At 39.6% G+C, this 18,885-nt stretch overlaps 1 protein-coding gene across 20 annotated transcripts in view; it reads right to left on the bottom strand.

Moving 5' to 3' along the window:
* CLHC1 (clathrin heavy chain linker domain containing 1) overlaps positions 1–18,885 on the bottom strand; it is a 64,671-nt gene that overhangs the window by 24,513 nt on the left and 21,273 nt on the right. For 10 of the 20 annotated variants that reach the window (XM_063618021.1, XM_063618029.1, XM_055240610.2 and 7 more), the window contains 5 exons: positions 17,774–17,907; positions 14,745–14,946; positions 14,519–14,631; positions 13,741–13,825; positions 11,361–11,467 (listed from right to left, as the gene is read on the bottom strand). In XM_063618021.1, coding sequence (XP_063474091.1) covers positions 11,361–11,467; positions 13,741–13,825; positions 14,519–14,631; positions 14,745–14,946; positions 17,774–17,907 — 641 coding nt within the window. Of the gene's footprint in view, positions 1–11,360; positions 11,468–13,740; positions 13,826–14,518; positions 14,632–14,744; positions 14,947–17,246; positions 17,370–17,773; positions 17,908–18,885 lie in introns of all 20 variants that reach the window. The other 10 variants (XM_055240606.2, XM_055240603.2, XM_055240612.2 and 7 more) reach the window with 3 other exon arrangements.

Below are 18,885 nucleotides of genomic sequence, written 5' to 3'. Positions count from 1 at the left end.
GAAACGATTAATATGTCAAGCTAAATTAACATATCCATTACCTCTGTGTGTGTGTGTGTGCATGTGTGTTGAGAACACTTACACTCCACTCTCTTAGCAACTTTTTTTTTTGGGAGGGGGGGATGGGGTATCATTCTGTCGCCAGTCTGGAGTACAGTGGTGTGATCATAGCTCACTGCAGTCTCAAACTCCTGGGCTCAAGCAATCCTCCTGCCTCAGCCGCCCAACTAGCTGGTACTACAAGTATGTGCCACCATGCTCAGCTATGCAATTTCGATTATGCAATATAGTATTATTAACTATAGTCAACATGCTGTACATTTATCCTACGTAACTCAAACTTTGTATCCTCTGACCAACATTTCCCTATTTCCCCCACCTACCCTGTCCTTAGTTACCACCATTCCACTCTCTGCTTCTATGAATTCGACTTTTTTGGATTCCACATATAAATGAGATCATATACTATTTGTGTTTCTGTGCCTGGCTTAGTTCACTTAGTATAATGTGCTCCAGGTTTATCCATGTTGTTGTATCCGATGAAAGAAATTAAAGAAGACACAAATAAATGGAGAGATATGCCATGCTATGAACTGGAAGAATTAATATTGTTAAAATATCCAGGAAGGCAGAGCAAGATGGCTGAATAGAAGCCTCCACTGATTGTCCTCCCCACAGGAACAACAAATTTAACTGTCTACATGGCCGGGCATGGTGGCTCACACCTGTAATCCCAGCACTTTCGGAGGCCAAGGCAGGCAGATCACTTGAGGTCAGGAATTCGAGACCAGCCTGGCCAACATGGTGAAACCCCATCTCTACTAGAAATACAAAAAATTAGCCAGGCATGGTGGCAGGCACCTGTAATCCCAGCTACTGGGGAGGCTGAGGCAGGAGAATCACTTGAACCCGGGAGGCAGAGGATGCAGTGAGCTGTTGCACCACTGCACTCCAGCCTGGGTGACAGAGTGAGACTCTGTCTCAAAAACAAACAAACAAAAAACAAAAACAAAAAAACCACCTAAGCAAAAAAGCACCTTCATAAGAACCAAAAGGCAGTTGTGTAATCACAGCACCTGATTATAGCCTCATGTTACTGAAAGAGGCACTGAAGAGGGTAGAAAGACAGTATTGAATTGCCAAGTCACCACTCCCCCATCCTTTGGCAGTGGCCATGTGCCATGGAGAATCTGTGCTTGGTGGAGGGAGAGTGTAGTGATTGTAGGACTTCACATCAGAACTCAGTGCCACCCTTCCACAGTGGAAAGCAACATCAGGCAGAACTCAGCCAATTCTCATGCAGGAAGCAGTTAGACCAGCCCTAGCCAGAAGAGAATCATCTATCCCAGCAGGTTGGAATTTGAGTTCTGGCAAGCCTCACCACCACAGGCTCAAGTGCTTTGGGGTCCTAAATAAACTTGAAAGGCAGTCTGCACCACAAGGACTGCAACTCCTAGGCAGGTACTAGTGCTGTGCTGGACTCACAGCCAGTGGACTTGGAGGGCATATTATCTAGTAAGAAATCAGACGATGTGGCCGAAGGAGTGTTTGTGCCACCACTCCCCCAACCCAGAAAGTGCAGCTCACAACTGTGAAAAACAGTTCTTCCTTCCACTTGAGGAGAAGAGATGGAAGAGTAAAGAGGACTTTGTCTTGCAATTTGGATACCAGCTCAGCCACAATAGGATAGGAAACCAGACAGAGTCATGAGGCCGCTATTCCAGGCCCCCCAAGCTCCGGGACAACATTTCTAGACACACACTAGTCAGAAGGGAAGCCACTGTCTTGAAAGGAAGGACCCAATCCTGGCAGGACTCATCACCTGCTGACTAAACAGCCCTTGGGCCCTGAATAATCAGCAGCAGTAGCCAGGTAGTACATGCTGCAGGCCTTGGGTAAGACTCTGAGATATGCTGGCTTCAGGTGTGACCTAGCACATTCCCAGCTGTAATGGCTATCAGCTGGGTGATCAGCTTCTTGAGAAAAGCAGAAGAGTAAAAAAGACTGTCTTGCAGCTTAGGTACCAGCTTGGCCATAGTGAGGTAGAGCACTAAGCAGGCTCTTGGGGTCCCCAATTCCAGCACTTGGTTCTTGGATGGCATTTATGGACCTAGCCTGAACCAGAGGGGAGCCCACTGCCCTGAGGGGTGAGTTTCAGGCCTGGTAGCATTCACCACTAGCTGACTGACGAGGCTTTGGGCCTTGAGTGAACGTTGGTGGTAGCCTGGCAGTACTTCCTGTGGGCCTGTGACAGTGTTGTCCATAGGGAGAGACTCCTCTGCCTGTGGGAAGGAGAGGAAAAAATGGGAAGGACTTTGCCTTATGGTCTGGGTACAAGCTCAGCCATAATAGAATACAGTGCCGGCTAGATTCCTAAAGTTTCCAACTCTAAACCCTGGCTCCTGATGGTACCTCTGGAGCCACCCAGGCCTAGGGAACTCACTACCATGAAGAAAAAAAACAAGCCTGGATGGCTTCACCACCTGCTGATTGCAGAGCCCTAGGGCCTTCAGCAAATGTAGGAGGTAGCCATGTGGTGGTTACAGTGGGCCTTGGACAAGACCCAGTGCTGTGCTGGCTTCAGGTCTGACCTACTATACTCCCAGAGCTGGTGACCACGGTGGTGCTTGTGTTCCACCCCTTCTCCAGCTCCAGGCAGCTCAGCACAGATTTGACACAGTCTAGATCACAAGGACTGCAACTTGGAGAGACTCCATTTTAGGGGAGAAAGTAATGGAAAAGAACAAGAATTATCTGGCAATACAGAGAATTCTTCTGGATCTTATCCAAAACCACAAAGGTGGTACCTCTAATGCAGATATGGTTGCAGTAACCAAAAACTTAGATCACAACACCCAAGTCTCCTTGAATATCTGGAAAGCCTTCCCAAAAAGGACAGGTTCAAACAAGCCCAGACTGTGAAGACTACAATAAATACCCAATTCTTCAATGCCCAGACACAGATAAACAGCCACAAGCATCAAGACCAATCAGGAAAACATGACCTCAACAAACAAACTAAATAAGGTAACAGGGCCAATCCTAGAAAGACAAAGATATGTGACCTTTCAGGCAGAGAATTCAAAATAGCTGTTTTGAGGAAACCCAACAAAATTTAAGATAACACAGAGAAGGAATCCAGAATCCTATCGGAGAAATTTAACAAAGAGATTGAAATAATTAGAAAGAGACAAGCATAAATTCTGCAGTTGAAAAATGCAATTGACATGCTGAAGAATGCATCAAAGTCTCTTAGCAGCAGAATTAATCAAGGAGGAGATTAGTGATCTTGAAGCCAGACTATCTGAAAATATACAGTGAGAGGAGACAAAAGAAAAGAGAATAAAAAAGAATAAGGCACACCTTCAAGATTTAGAAAATAACCTCAAAAGTGCAAATCAAGGAGTTATTGGTCTTAAAGAGGAGGTAGAAAGAGAGAGATGGGGTAGAAAGTTTATTCAAAGGGATAATACCTAGCTGGGTGCGGTGGCTCACGCCTGTAATCCCAACACTTTGGGAGGCCGAAGAGGGCGGATCACCTGAGGACAGGAGTTTGAGATGGGCTGGGCCAACATGGCAAAACCATGTCTGTACCAAAGAATACAAAATTTAGCTGGGTATGGTGGCACACCTGTAGTTTCAGCTGTTCAGGAGGCTGAGCCAGGAGAATCGATTGAACCCCAGAGGCAGAGGTTGCAGTGAGCTGAGATCACACCACTGCACGTGAGCCTGGTGACAGAGCGTGACACTGTCTCAAAAAATCCAAAACAAACAAAACGGATAATACCAGAGAACTTTCCAAACCTAGAGAAAGCTATCAATATTCAAGTACAAGAAGGTTATAGAACAGCAAGCAGATTTAACCCAAAGAAGACTATCTCAAGGCATTTAATAATCAAACTCCCAAAGGTCAAGGATAAAGAAAAGATCCTAAAAGCAGCAAGAGAAAATAAATGACATACAATGGAGTTCCAATATGTCCGGCAGCAGACATCTTAGTGGAAACCTCACAGGCCAGGAGAGAGTGGCAGCACATGTTTAAAGTGTTGAAGAAAAAAAACATTTACCCTAGAATAATATATCTGGCAAAAAATATCCTTCAAACACAAAGGAGAAATAAAGACTCTCCCAGACAAACAAGTTGACGGATTTCATCAACATGATACTTGTCCCTTAAGAAATGCTGAGGTGGCCAGGTGCAGTGGCTCACGCCTGTAATCCCAGCACTTTGGGAGGCCAAGGCGGGAGGACTGCCTGAGCTCAGGAGTTCGCAACCAGCCTGGGGAACATGGTGAAACCCCATCTCTACTAAAATACAAAAAAGTAGCTGGGCATGGCAGCGTGCACCTGTAGTCCCATCTATTCGGGAGGCTGAGGCAGGATACTTGCTTGAACCCAGGAGGTGGAGGTTGCAGTGAGCCAAGATCATGCCACTGCACTCCAGCCTGGACAACAGAGTGAGACTTCACCTCAAAAAAAAAGAAATGCTGAGGAGAGTACTTCAATCAGAAAGAAAAGGATATTAATGAACAATAAGAAATTATCTAAAGGTACAAAACTCACTGGTAATAGTAAGTTCACGCAAAAAAAGACAGTATTATAACACTGTAATTGTGTGTAAATTACTCATAAGTAGAAAGGCTAAAAGATGAACTGATCAAAAATAATTACTACAAAAACTTTTAAAGACATTGACAGTACAATAAGATATAAATAGAAACAACAAAAAATTAAAAACCTAGGGGACAAAGTTAAAGTGTAGAATTTTTATTAGTTTTCTCTTTGCTTGTTAGTTTTTTGTTTGTTTATGCAATCAGTGTTGTCATCAGTTTATAATAAAGGGTTATAAAATATTATTTGCAAGTCTCATGATAACTGCAAATCAAAAAGCATACAATGGACACTCAAAAAATAAAAAGCAAGAAATTCAAACATACCACCAGAGAAAATCATCTTCACTAAAAGAAAGACAGGAAGGAAGGAAAGAAGGAAGAGAAGACCATAAAACAACCACAAAATAACAAAATGACAGGAGTGAGTCCTTACTTAATATCAAGTAAATATTAACAGACTAAATTTTCAATCAAAAGACATAGAGTGGACCAGACACAGTGGCTCACACCTGTAATCTCAGCACTTTGGGAGGCCAAGGCAGGAGGATTACCTGAATCCAGGAGTTCAAGATCAGCCCAGGCAACATGGTGAGACCTTGTCTCCACGAAAATTTAAAAAATTAGTCAAGTGTGGTGGTGCATGCCTGTGATCCCAGCTACTTGACAGGGTGAGTGAGATGGTAGGATCACTTGAGCCCAGGAGGTTGAGACTGCAGTGTGCTGTGTTCATACCACTGCACTAAAGCATGGGTGACAGAAAAAGATTGTTTTTAAAAAAAAAAGAGTGGCTGAATAGATAAAAAAATAAAACCCAATGATCTGTTGCCTGCAAGAAACACTTCATCCTTAAAGACACATATAGACTGAAAATAAAGGAATGGAAAAAGATATTCCATGCAAATGGAAACCAAAAAAGAGCAGGAGTAGACAAAATAGATTTCAAGATAAAAACTATAAGAAGAGACAAAGAAAGTCATTATATAATGATAAAGGGCTCAATTCAGCAAGAGGAGATAACAATTGTAAATATATACGCCCCTAACACTGGAGTACCCAGCTACATAAAGCAAATATTACTAGCGCTAAAGAGAGAAATAGACCCCAATACAATAATAGTTGGAGACTTCAACACCCTCACTTTCAGCACTGGACAGATCATACAGACAGAAAATCAACACAGAATCATCAGACTTAATCTGCACTATAGACAAAATGGATCTAATAGATATTTACAGAACTTATCACCCAACAGCTGAAAAATACACATTCTTCTTCTCAGCACATGGATCATTCTCAAGGAAAGACCATATGTTAGGCCACAAAGCAAGTATTAAAACATTCAAAAAATTGAAATAATGTCAAGCATCTTCTCTGATCACAGTGAAATAAAACTAGAAATTAATAATAAGAGGAATTTTGGAAACCATACAAATATGGAAACTAAACAATATGCTCCTGACTGACCATACACAGGTCAATGAAGAGATTAAGAAGGAAATTTAAAGATGTCTTGAAACAAACAATAATGGAAACACAACATACCAAAACCTATGGGATAACAATGAAAGCAGTACTAAGAAAAAGGGGTTTATAGCTGTAAGTGCTTACATCAAAAAAGAAGAAAAACTTCAGATAAACACCCTAATGATGCATCTTAAAGAACTAGAAAAGCAAGAGCAAACCAAACCCAAAGTTTTTAGAAGAAAAGAAACAATAAAGATCAGAGCAGAAATAAATGAAATTGAAATGAAGAAAACAATTATAAAAATCAATGAAGAGTTTTTTTTTAAAAATAAAATTGACAAATCCTTCGCCAAACTAAGTAAGAAAAAAAGAGAGAAGACCTGAATAAATAAAATCAGAGCTGAAAAAGGAGACATTACAACCAATAACACAGAAATTCAAAGGAGCCTTATAGGTTACTGTGAGCAACTATATGCCAATAAATTGGAAAACCTAGAAGAAATGAATAAATTCTTAAGACACATACAACCCACCAATATTGAACCATGAAGAAATCCAAAACCTGAAAAGACCAATAAGTAATGAGATTGAAGCTGTAATATAAAGTCTCCCTGAAAAGAAAAGCCTAGGACCTGATGGCTTCACTTCTGACTCTACCAAACATCTAAAAAAGAACTAATATGAATCCTACTCAAGCTATTCCAAAAAATAGAGGCAGAGGAAATACTTCTAAACTCATTCTACAAGTCCAGTATTACCCTGATACCAAAACCAGACAAAGATACATAAGAAAAGAAAACTACACGTCAATAATTCTGATAAACATTGATGCCAAAATCATCAACAAAATACTAGCAAACCCCAATAACACATTAAAAAAATCATTCATCATAACCAAGTGGAATTTATCCTAGGGATGCAAGGATGGTTCAACATACACAAATGAATCAATGTAATATATCATATATCAACAGAATGAAGGACAAAAACTATATGATCATTTCAAGTGATGCTGAAAAAGCATTTAATAAAATTCAACATTCTTCATGATAAAAACCAGAAAAATATCTGGGGATAGAAGGAATATACCTCAACTAATAAAAGCCATATATAACAGAACCACAGCTAGAATCACACTGAATGGGAAGAAACTGAAAGCCTTTCCTGTAAGATATGGAACACAACAAAGATGCCCACTTTCGCCACTGGTATTCAACACAGTACTGGAAGTCCTAGTTAGAGCAATCAGACAAGAAAAAGAAATAAAGGGCATCCAAATTGGAAAGGAAGAAGTTAAATTATCTTTGTTTTCTGATGATGTAATCTTATATTTGAAAAAAAAAAAAAACCTAGCCAGGCACAGTGGCTCATGCCTGTAATTCCAGCACTTTGGGAGGCCAAGGCGTGCAGATCACCTGAGGTCAGGAGTTTGAGATCAGCCTGACCAACATGGTGAAACTCTGTCTCTACTAAAAATACAAAAATTAGCCAGGCCTGGTGGCAGGTGCCTGTAATCCCAGGTACTCAGGAGGCTGAGACAGGAGAATCGCTTGAACCCAGGAGGCGGAGGTTGCAGTGAGCTGAGATTGCGCTACTGCACTCCAGCCTGGGGGACAAGAGCGAGACTCTGTCTCAAAAACAAAAACAAAAAAAAAGTAAAATAAGAAAATCTAGAGACTCCACCAAAAAACTATTGGAGGCCAGGTGTGGTGGCTAATGCCTGTAATCCCAACACTTTGGGAGGTCAAGGTGGGCTGATCACTTGAGGTCAGGAGTTCAAGACCAGACTGGCCAACATGGCAAAACTCCATCTCTACTAATAATACAAAAAAGTTAGCTGGGCATGGTGGTGCACGCCTGTTGTCCCAGCTACTCAGGAGGCTGAGGCAGGAGAATCACTTGAAACTGGGAGGCAGAGGTTGCAGTGAGCTGAGATTGTGCCACTGCACTCCAGCCTGGGTGACAGAGTGAGACTCAGTCTCAAAAAAAAACTGTTAGAACTGATAAACTCAGTGAAGTTGAAAGATACAAAATCAACATATAAAAATCAGTGCATTTCTGTATGCCAACAACAAACAATCTCAAAAAGAAATTTAAAAAAGTAATCCTGCTTATAGTAGCCACAAATTAAATACCTAGAATTAACCAAAGCATTGAAATAGCTCTACAATTAAAACTATAAAACACTGATGAAAGAAACTTAAGAGGACACACAAAAAATGGAAAGATATGCCATGTTCATGGATCGAAGAATCAGTACTGTTAAAATGTCTATACTACCCAAAGCAATCTAGAGATTTAATGCAATCCCTACCAAATACCATGAAATTCTTCATAGAAATAGAAGAAACAACTCCCAAATTTATATGGAACCACAAAAGACCCAGAATAGCCAAAAGCCATTCTAAGCAAAAGAACAAAACTGGAGGAATCACATTATCTAACTTCAAATTCTACTACAGAGCTATAGTAACCAAAACAGCATGGTAATGGAATAAAAACAGATGCCCAGTCCAATGGAACAGAACAGAGAACCCAGAAACAAATGCACATACCTATAGTGAACTCACTTTTGACAAAGGTGACAAGAACATACACTGGGGAAAAGACAGTCTCTTCAGTAAATGGTGCTGGGAAAACTGGATATCCATATGCAGAAAAATGAAACTAGGCCCCTATCTCTTATAGAAAAAACCAAATCAAAATGGATTAAATATTTAAATCTAAGACCTCAAACTATGAAACCACTACAAGAAAACATTGGGGAAATTCTCCAGGACATTGGTCTCGGCAAAAATTTCTTGCATAATACCCCACAAGCACAGGCAATTGAAGAAAAAATGGACAAATGGGATCACATCCAGGTAAAAAGCTTCTGCACAGAAAGGACACAATCAACAAAGTGAAGAGACAACCCACAGAATGGGAGAAAATATTTGCAAACTACCCATCTAACAAGGAATTAATAACCAGAATACATAAGGAGCTCAAACAACTCCATAGGAAAAAAAATCTAATAATCTGATTAAAAATGGGCAAAGGATGGCCAGGCGCGGTGGTTCCCGCCTGTAATCCCAGCACTTTGGGAGGCCAAGGCGGGTGGATCACCTAAGGTGGGGAGTTCGAGACCAGCCTGACCAACATGATGAAACCCCGTCTCTTCTAAAAATACAAAAGCTGGGCATGGTGGTGCGTGCTTGTAATCCCAGCTACTAGGGAGTTTGAGGCAGGAGAATCACTTGAACCTGGGAGGCGGAGGTTGCGGTGAGCCGAGATTGCGCCATTGCATTCCAGCCTGGGCAACAAGAGGGAAACTCTGTTAAAAAAAGAAAAGGCAAAAGATTTGAATAGACATTTCTCAAAAGAAGACATACAAATGGCAACCAGGCATATGAAAAGGTGCTCCACATCACTGATCATTAGAGACATACATATCAAAACTACAATGAGATATCATCTCAGCCCAGTTTAGCAGCTTTTATCCAAGAGTCAGGCCATAAGAAATGCTGGCAAGAATGTGGAGAAAAGGGAACTCTTGTACACTGTTGGTAGGAATGTAAATTAGTACAACCACTATGGAAAACAGTTTGGAGGTTCCTCAAAAAACTAAAAATTGGGTTACCATATGATCCAGCAATCCCATGAGCATACCATATGATCAATAATCCTATGATTAATGCAGTGCTATTCACAATAGCCAAGATTTGGAAGCAATCTAAAGACAAATGGAAAGAAAATGTGGTAGGTATAGGCAATGGAGCACTATTCAGTCATAAAAAAGAATGAGATCCTATCATTTGCAACAAAATGGATGGTACTGGAGGTCATTATGTTAGGTGAAATAAGCCAGGCACTGAAAGACAAACTTCACATGTTCTCACTTGTTGGTGGAGTTAAAAATAAAAACAACTGAACTCATGAACATAGTAGAAGGATGGTTACCAGAGGCTATGAAGGGTAGTACGGGAGTTGGATCGGGGAGCTGGGGCTGTTTAATGGGTTAAAAAAAATAGTTAAATTGTTAAAATGGCCATACTGCCCAAAGCAGGGAAATCTACAAAGCAGGGAACTACAAAATCACAATGAGATACCATCTTACACCAAACAGAATGGCTATTAATAAAAAGTCAAAAGGCAACAGATGTTGGAGAGGATGTGGAGAAAAGGGAACGCTTTTACATTTTTGGTGGGAATGTAAATTAGTACAATCTCTATGGAATACAGTATGGAAATTTCTCAAAGAGCTAAAAATAGAGCTACTATTCAATCCAGCAATCCCACTACTGGGTATCTACCCGAAGGAAAATAAACCATTATATGAAAAAGACACCTGCATTCATTATGTTTATCACAGCACTATTCACAATAGCAAAGTCAGAGAATCAACCTAAGTGTCCATCAAGGGATGACTGGATAAAGAAAATACACACACACACACACACACACACACACCACAGAATACTACTCAGCCATAAAATAAAACTGAACGCCATTATCCTAAGTAAAATAAATTAGGGTGAGGAAAGGGCAAGAGAACTAGGAAGTAGCAGGAAGAGAGGGATACTGGGGGGCATGAGGGAACTTTTGAGTAATAATCTCATGGGCGTATGCATATGTCAAAGCTTACCAAATTGGGCCAGGCACAATGGCTCATGCCTGTAATCCCATTACTTTGGGAGGCCAAAGCAGGAGGATCGCCTGAGGTTAAGAGTTTGAAACCAGTCTGGCCAACATGGTGAAACCCCATCTCAACTAAAATACAAATAATTTAGCTGGGTGTGGTGGCACACACCTGTAATCCCAGCTACTTGGGAGAATCATTTGAACCTGGGAGGCAGAGGTGGCAGTGAGCCAAGATTGCGCACTGCACTCCAGCCTGGACAACAAGAATGAAACTCTGTCTCAAAAAAAAAAAAAAAAACTTACCAAATTGTGTACTTTAATATGTACAATTTGTTGTATTATGTCAATTTACCACAAGGAAGCTGTGTTTTAAAAGGATGTGGAGCAAATTTGACAAAGTTTTAATATTTATTAAATCTTGACAATGAGTACATGGGTGTTAATGCTTCTCCATACTTTTCTGTATACTTAAAATCGTTCATAATGTAATTTAGAAAATCTAATCAAACCCCTAATGTTACTGCTAAGCAAACTGAGTAAATGGTAGAGATAGGGCTGGGGCCTAGACCTTTAGTCTCCCAGTTTAATGCTTTTTCCATTTTATGAGAGAAAAAGTAGTAAATTTGCATACATATATAAGGTTCAGAGAGAAATGCTTACCCTTAAATGTATTCATTGTACCAATGTTCCGAAGAATTCTTCTGGGACTGTTTGCTGCATAACAAGCTGCCTTTTCATATTCACCAAGTGAGATTAACTCGTTAAATCTATAGCCATAACATTTTATAATGCATTATAATGACACAAAGAAAAAGAGAAAAAACTGATTAAAAATGTTTAATACAGACTAAATATAGTGGCATAACGACAAGGAAAAACAAAAAGGAATTCTAATAAACTATAACTAGAATCATTCACACTGTAAGATGTTCTTTGAAATCTTTCTCTAATGCTCTGTTGGGTTTTTTTTAAGTCTCAATAAAACTCCCACCTGCTAGCTGACTTTGAACATCATCCTAAACTTTATTCCTATAGCACTTACAGCAAGCCATAGAGAATGGAAGAAAGAACTTGAATTTATTATGAACTCAGATTTTTTTCCCCACATATCATCTGCACATGAAAAAGTACTGGCATCAGAGGAAAGAAGGGCAATCTGCTTAGAAACATCGCCTAAAGGAAATATTAATTGAAGATAGAAGCTGCCAAATTGGGCCGGGTATGGTGGCTCATGCCTGTAATCCCAGCACTTTGGGAGCCGGGGATGCAGGATCACGAGGTCAGGAGATCAAGACCATCCTGGCTAACATAGTGAAATCCCGTCTCTACTAAAAATACAAAAAAAAAAAAAAAAAAAAAAAAAATTAGCCAGGTGTGGTGGCAGGTGCCTGTAGTCCCAGCTGCTCAGGAGGCTGAAGCAGGAAAATCACTTGAAACTGGGAGGCAGAGGTTGCAGTGAGTCAAGATTGTGCCACTGCACTCCAGCCTGGGTGACAGAGTGAGACTCCAACTCAAAAAAAAAAAAAAAAAAAAAAAGAAGCTGCCAAATTGGAGATCAAGAGGTGTCCTTGGTATTCAGAAGCCTATGTTGTTCTGCCAGGCACCAGGCTCCCAATCAAAGACTGGCACAAGAAGGAAAGATAATAGTTAAGATAACTTAAGCCTCTACTCCTCTCCCTATGGCAAAAGGTCTTCAAATCAGTCCTTACCTCACAATTAATAAAACCATGATAAACAGAAGTTACATAGTGCTGCAAATGAATGTGGAGCCCCAGGCGGAAAACCCACTAAAGTAATATTAAGCAAAATACATAAAACTTTCAATCTCAACAAGGGTTTTTCTCTCATATCAAACTGTCAGACTTAGAGAAGCATTACAGTGTAAGGAAATAACACGAGCTTTTGTGCTTTGCCCCAAATTATATTTACTCCCTTCTTTTTACCATACCAACAATCCAATTAACAGTTGAAAACTGTTTAACATATAAAGAACAGGAATATTACATATTTTCATTACAGATAAGCCTCATAGCCTATGAATTAACCTCTTAAAGAATATAGTCTTACTATGTATTAAAAATGTTTAAAAATGCACGTGCATGTTAAACACCAGCAGAGGAGCTGTGAGGGGAAAAAAGGAGGGAAAAGGAATTGAAGATAGGAGGAATGATACACAGTGGGATGTCAACTGTAACAAACTTCTACAAAAAGAGCTGAAGTAAATACTGCAAAATGTTAATTTCTTGCCAAGTTGGTACACAGAAAAACATTTTGTTAATGTTATTCTCTGTATTTTTTATGTATACTTGAAATATTTGATGAAAGTAATATTTGATAAAAAGTAAACAAAGTAAAAAAAGAATATAGTCTTAAAGCTCTTTAATCTTCTATTATATACTATATATAATAACTTAAGTATTAGGGAGAAATATGCCTCCTTAATAAGTCATGGGATAGGAATAATGAGAAAGAAAGGACTGAATTGGCTAGAATAATCTGAATCAGGAAGACATTCTCAAAAACATTTTGTAACATCAGGTTGATAGCTAGAAAATGTAAGGAAAGTACAAGCTGAGTTTCCCTTATCCTAAATGCTTGGGACCAGAAGTGTTTTGGATTTCAGATTTTTTCATATTTTGGAATATATGCATATACATAATGAGATATCTTGGGGATGGGATCCAAGCCTAAACACAAAATTTGTATTTCATATATACCATATACACATAGCCTGAAGGCAATTTTATATAATACTTCTAATAATTTTATGCATGAAACAAAGTTTGTGTACATATTGATCCATCAGAAAACAGAGGTATCACTATCTCATGTCAGTGCTCAAAATTTTTCGGATTTTGGAGCATTTCCGATTTCAAATTTTTGGATTAGGAATGCTTAACCTGTATAAATAAAACATATCAACATTATAATCCTCTTATCTCCTCTGAAAAATCTCCTAGATTCCCAATCTGGTATTTTATTTACAAAGAATCTATGAAAAAACGTAACTCTGAAAAATTAAAGCTTTTAAAATACTTGCCTTTCCATGTAGTGAAGCATAATTTCAGCTTCTTTTGCCCTGCGTGGATCATCTTCCATTAGTTCTTCGGCAATGCTTTGGTCACCTGTAAATATTGAAAGTACCACTGGAAGATATTTAAGGTTACTTATCAATAGAAAACAATAAACATACATGCGTTTAATACCAACAACGTATTGCTATGGTTCCTAACAGCATCAACCTCTTCCTAAACTTAGTGGCCTCCCTGTGCCTTTCCTCTTTTTTTTTTTTTTTTTTTTTTTGAGACGGAGTCTAGCTCTGTCACCAAGGCTGGAGTACAGTGGCATGATCTCGGCTCACTGCAAGCTCCGCCACCCGGGTTCACGCCATTCTCCTGCCTCAGCCTCCCAAGTAGCTGAGACTACAGGTGCCCGCCACCACGCCCAGCTAATTTTTTGTATTTTTTTTAGTAGAGACGGGGTTTCACCATGTAAGCCAGGATGGTCTTGATCTCCTGACCTCGTGATCTGCCCGTCTCGGCCTCCCGAAGTGCTGGGATTACAGGCATGAGCCACCGTGCCCGGCCTCCTGTTCATTTTGATGTACATTTTCAGGCATTCTGTCTTTGGCTTACCAAGTCTATTCTTTACTAATTACCTGTTAGCTGTTGAAGGAAGAAACCCATAGGGTAACAGAGAACTAGCTGAAGTATGTTTTTGCTTTATTTAAACTCAGCCTAAGAAAACCCCATTCTAACTTGCTAGCAAAAAAAATGCCTTCCACTATTGGTACTAATTTAAAAATATAGATAATCTACCTTGTAAATATTTGGTTTTCTGAATTTGCTCCACAAAGTCTTGAAATGGGCTGCTCATATCAGATTTTGCCCATGAAGTAAGTGCCTGTGAAATTATCTGCAGTCTTTGATGACTATAAAGATAAAAAATGTCAATAACACACTGAGCCTAAAATCAAATGGTGGAATATCAGAATAAACACAAATAAAACTCCAAACTTTAAAAACATATAATCAACTTCCATACCAAAACTGTAATTTTTTGTTCAGATTTTCAGCTACATCTCGCCGTTTTAATAACACAATCATTTCTTCATCTAAATCAGCCTTCCTCTGAGCTGGCACATATTTTATCAACATAGCTTGTTTAATTTCTGCATATTTATCTTCAAGATGTTTCATATATTTAGTGAGAGCATCTAGATTCATGGATTCTTGAAGAGTCATGCCTATGGGAAAAGGGAACAAACCAAACAGGCCAAGCCATGTGTGGGACACTTGTGTTCAAAGAGCAAGTCTTAGAAAGACAGTTAACTATGTTAAGAAACAACTAGAAATGATCGTATGTACTTATAGCTTACTGAACATAAGTAAAATCAGCATAAACTTGTGAATGGCTAGCAGGTTATTTATTTATTTATTCATTTATTTATTTAATAGAGACAGGGTCTTGCTATGTTGCCCAGGTTAGTCTTAAAACTCCTGGGCTCAAGCAATCTGCCCACTTCAGCCTCCCAAAGTGCTGGGATTATAGGCGTGAGCCACTGTGCCAGGCCAGGCTAGCAGTTTTATTTTATTTCATTTTATTTTTATTTTTATTTTTTTTGAGACGGAGTCTCACTCTGTCACCCAGGCTGGAGTGCAGTGGTGCAATCTCGGCTCATTGCAACCTCTGCCTCCCAGGTTCAAGCAATTCTCCTGCCTCAACTTCCGAGTAGCTGGGACTATAGGCGCCTGCCACCACGCCTGGCTAATTTTTGTATTTTTAGTAGAGACGGGGTTTCACCATGTTGGCCAGGCTAGTCTTGAACTCCTGACCTCAGGTGATTTGCTCACCTCGGCCTCTCAAAGTGCTGGGATTACAGGTGTGAGCCACCACACCCAGCCTCAGGCTAGCAGTTTTAAACATTATCAATGAAGACTCGGTGAAGACTGAGAACACACAAACCTTAGCATCTGAAAAAAAATTTTTTAGTGATTTCATTAACACACCTGAAGATCCCTAAATATCACTGTTACTCAGTAATGCCAAGAGCTTCTGCCTAACAATTCAGGATTTGTCAACAGATTTCTCTCTAAACAAATCTCTCATTACCCTATTATAGCTAACCCCAGACTAATTAGTTTATTATTCTCAACACAAAATATAAATGCCTGCCAAATCTTCAGTCCTCTCTCTCACTGTCACCTCTAATTATTCATAACTCTCTCTCTCTTCAAATGCCTTTAAAAAATATGTATATATATAGAAAGAGAGAGAGAGAGAGAGAGAGAGGCTCTCACAGGGTCTGCCCAGGCTGGTCTCAAACTCCTGGGCTCAAGAGATCCTCTCACTTCAGCATCCCAAAGTGCTAGGATTACAGGCATGAGCCACTGTGCCCAGCCCTAAATAATCTTCCTTTCTCATCTGGGCCAATTGTTGACTTTAGTACATATCACAAAATACTCCTCCTCCAAAAACTTACCTGGATTGATTCTATTTGATTTTAACCAGTCCCTTACCCAGAATTTTCTCAGCACTTAGTCCCAATTTGTCAGTTATACTGTACTTATTAATATGTATCTTGTCATTTGCTAGTCACAGTTTTATATTTGAAAGTGAATCTAGGCCAGGCGCGGTGGCTCACGCCTGTAATCCTAGCACTTTGGGAGGCCAAGGCGGGCAGATCACAAGGTCAGGAGATCGAGACCATCCTGGCTAACACGGTGAAACCTGTCTCTCCTAAAAGTACAAAAAAATTAGCCGGGCGTGGTGGCAGCCGCCTGTAGTCCCAGCTACTCAGGAGGCTGAGTCAGGAGAACGGTGTGAATCCGGAGGCAGAGCTTGGAGTGAGCCAAGATCAGGCCACTGCACTCCAGCCTGGGTGACAGAGCGAGACTATGTCTGCAAAAAAAAAAAAAAAAGTGAATCTAGTCCCTACTTTTATGAAACACAAGATGATTATTCAATCTCATTTGAAATCCTCTAGTATAGAGTAGCTCATTACTTCAAGACACAGCTTCTTCCACCAAGACCAAATCTGGCTTCCTAAAATTTCTATCTATTAATCCTGACTCAGAATAAACACTAGCCAAAATCTTTGAAAGTTTGGAATACCATTATCTATTCTCAAAGTCTTTCTTTTTTCCAGGATGAATATCTGTAATTCCTCTATCCACTCATCATAAAAACCTCTCCATATCCTAGATGAATTCCAGGATATACTACAATTTCTTAAAATGTGGTAACAGTATTATGCTGAAGATGTGGAAGCAGTGAATGCTGACATCAACATGAATCAACAATATCCACCAAAACTTAATACACTACAGTTTTCCTTATATTATACCAGTGGTTCTCAAACTTTAGAGTGCATCAAAAAAACCTGAAGTGGCCGGGCACAGTGGCTCATGCCTTTAATCCCAGCACTTTGGGAGGCTGAGGTGGGTGGATAGCTCGAGCCCAGGAGTTTGAGACTAGCGTGGACAACATGGTGAAACCTCGTCTCTACCAAAAACACAAAAATTATCTGGGCATAGTGGCACACGCCTGTAATCCCAGCTACTTGGGAGGCCAAGGCACAAGAATCGCTTGAACCCTGGAGAGGGAGGTTGCTGTGGGCCGAGATCACACCACTGCACGTCCAGCCTGGGTGACGGAGAGAGACTAGGTCTCAAAAAAAAAAAAAAAAGAAAAGAAAAGAAAAACCTGAAGGACTTGTTAAGACACTGCTGAACTCCACCCACTGAGTTTCTGACACAGTTAAGTCTCTGATCTGATGGGAACCACGAATTTGCATTTCTAAGAGGTCTTTAGGTGATGCTGATGTTGATACAGGAAACCACACTTCAGGAGCCACTGCATTACACTTTATATAACCCAGCTGACTGAAACTCAATCTTTTAGAGTTTGTTTTTCCATTCCCGTGAATCTACCTAGAGTCCTGACTAAAATTATGTGTACAACACACACGTGCAAGATGCACATACATCAGCACATTTATATTAATGCGTGGCTTAGGTAAAAATTGGAAACACTCAGGATTTCTCTCAAATATTTTAAACAAAATACAATACCTGGAATAGGTTTTGAAGGATCTTTGGAGAAAGTACAATATTTTACTTCTTTTGTGTCATACTCTGCCCTACACTGCTTGATTTGATCTATTTGAGATTGAATCTTCAAGGAATTACTTTCGATAATCTTCAATCTGGAAAACAGAAAGGCTTTATTATGTCTTTCAACTAACTTAATTCTTGAACCACAAAACCTAAGGTAAAACAGGTTAAATCATTACTTTATTTTGAACCATTATGGACTAGGTGAAATGCCCTCAAAAAGTTATCTAGCCTCACAAATGAGGAACAATTTTCTTTCTGAGCATCAATAAAATCTCATACTATGATTCTGAACCCTATTGGAAATTCATAAGTGCAAATCACAATAATATGACCACAAACTATTCTGTTTAGTGGAAAATTACTTTTGTAATTTAAAAAGTATTTTTGTAAGTAATTATATTAGTTTCCTGTGGCAACTGTAACAAATTACCACTAACCTTGTGACTACAAACAACAGAAATTTATTCTTACAATTCTGGAAGCCAGAAATTCAAAATCAGTATCACTGGACCAAAATCAAAGTGTTGGCAGAGCTGTGCTTCCTTCAGAGTCTGTTCCGTGCCTTTTCCAGCCTTGGGGCTGCAGGCATTCTGACTTCATCACTTGTCTCTGCCTCTATGGTCATACCGCCTTCTCCTCTGCCTATGGCAAAGCTCCTGTTTCCCTCTTATTAGGACATTTACGATCATATTTAGGGCTTAGTTTTATAACCTCCCTATCTCAAAATCTTTAATCACATCTGCAAAGACCCTTTTCCCAAATACGGTTAACATTTAGGGGTTCTAGAGAGTAGGACCTGATGCCTTTGAGAAGCTTTATTGAGCCTACTACAGTAATTTTGATCCTAGAGCTAGAGGAAGGACAGCACTCCTCTGAGGTAAAACTGAGTTTATCCAGAAATGAAAATTTTAAAGACCAAAAGGTAGTATAAACTTCTCTTAAGTATTATTTGAAGTTTTCTTCCTAGTTATGTTGGCCCAAGGGAGAAATAACATATTAAAATACACACAGAAAAATTATTTTTGACACTTGTTAAAGCATAGTAATGAAGACTTTTTTTTTTTTTT

Source organism: Symphalangus syndactylus, chromosome 14 (genome assembly GCF_028878055.3).
Source record: "Symphalangus syndactylus isolate Jambi chromosome 14, NHGRI_mSymSyn1-v2.1_pri, whole genome shotgun sequence".
NCBI lineage: Eukaryota > Metazoa > Chordata > Mammalia > Primates > Hylobatidae > Symphalangus > Symphalangus syndactylus.
This window is presented reverse-complemented; position numbering and strand designations above follow the sequence as displayed.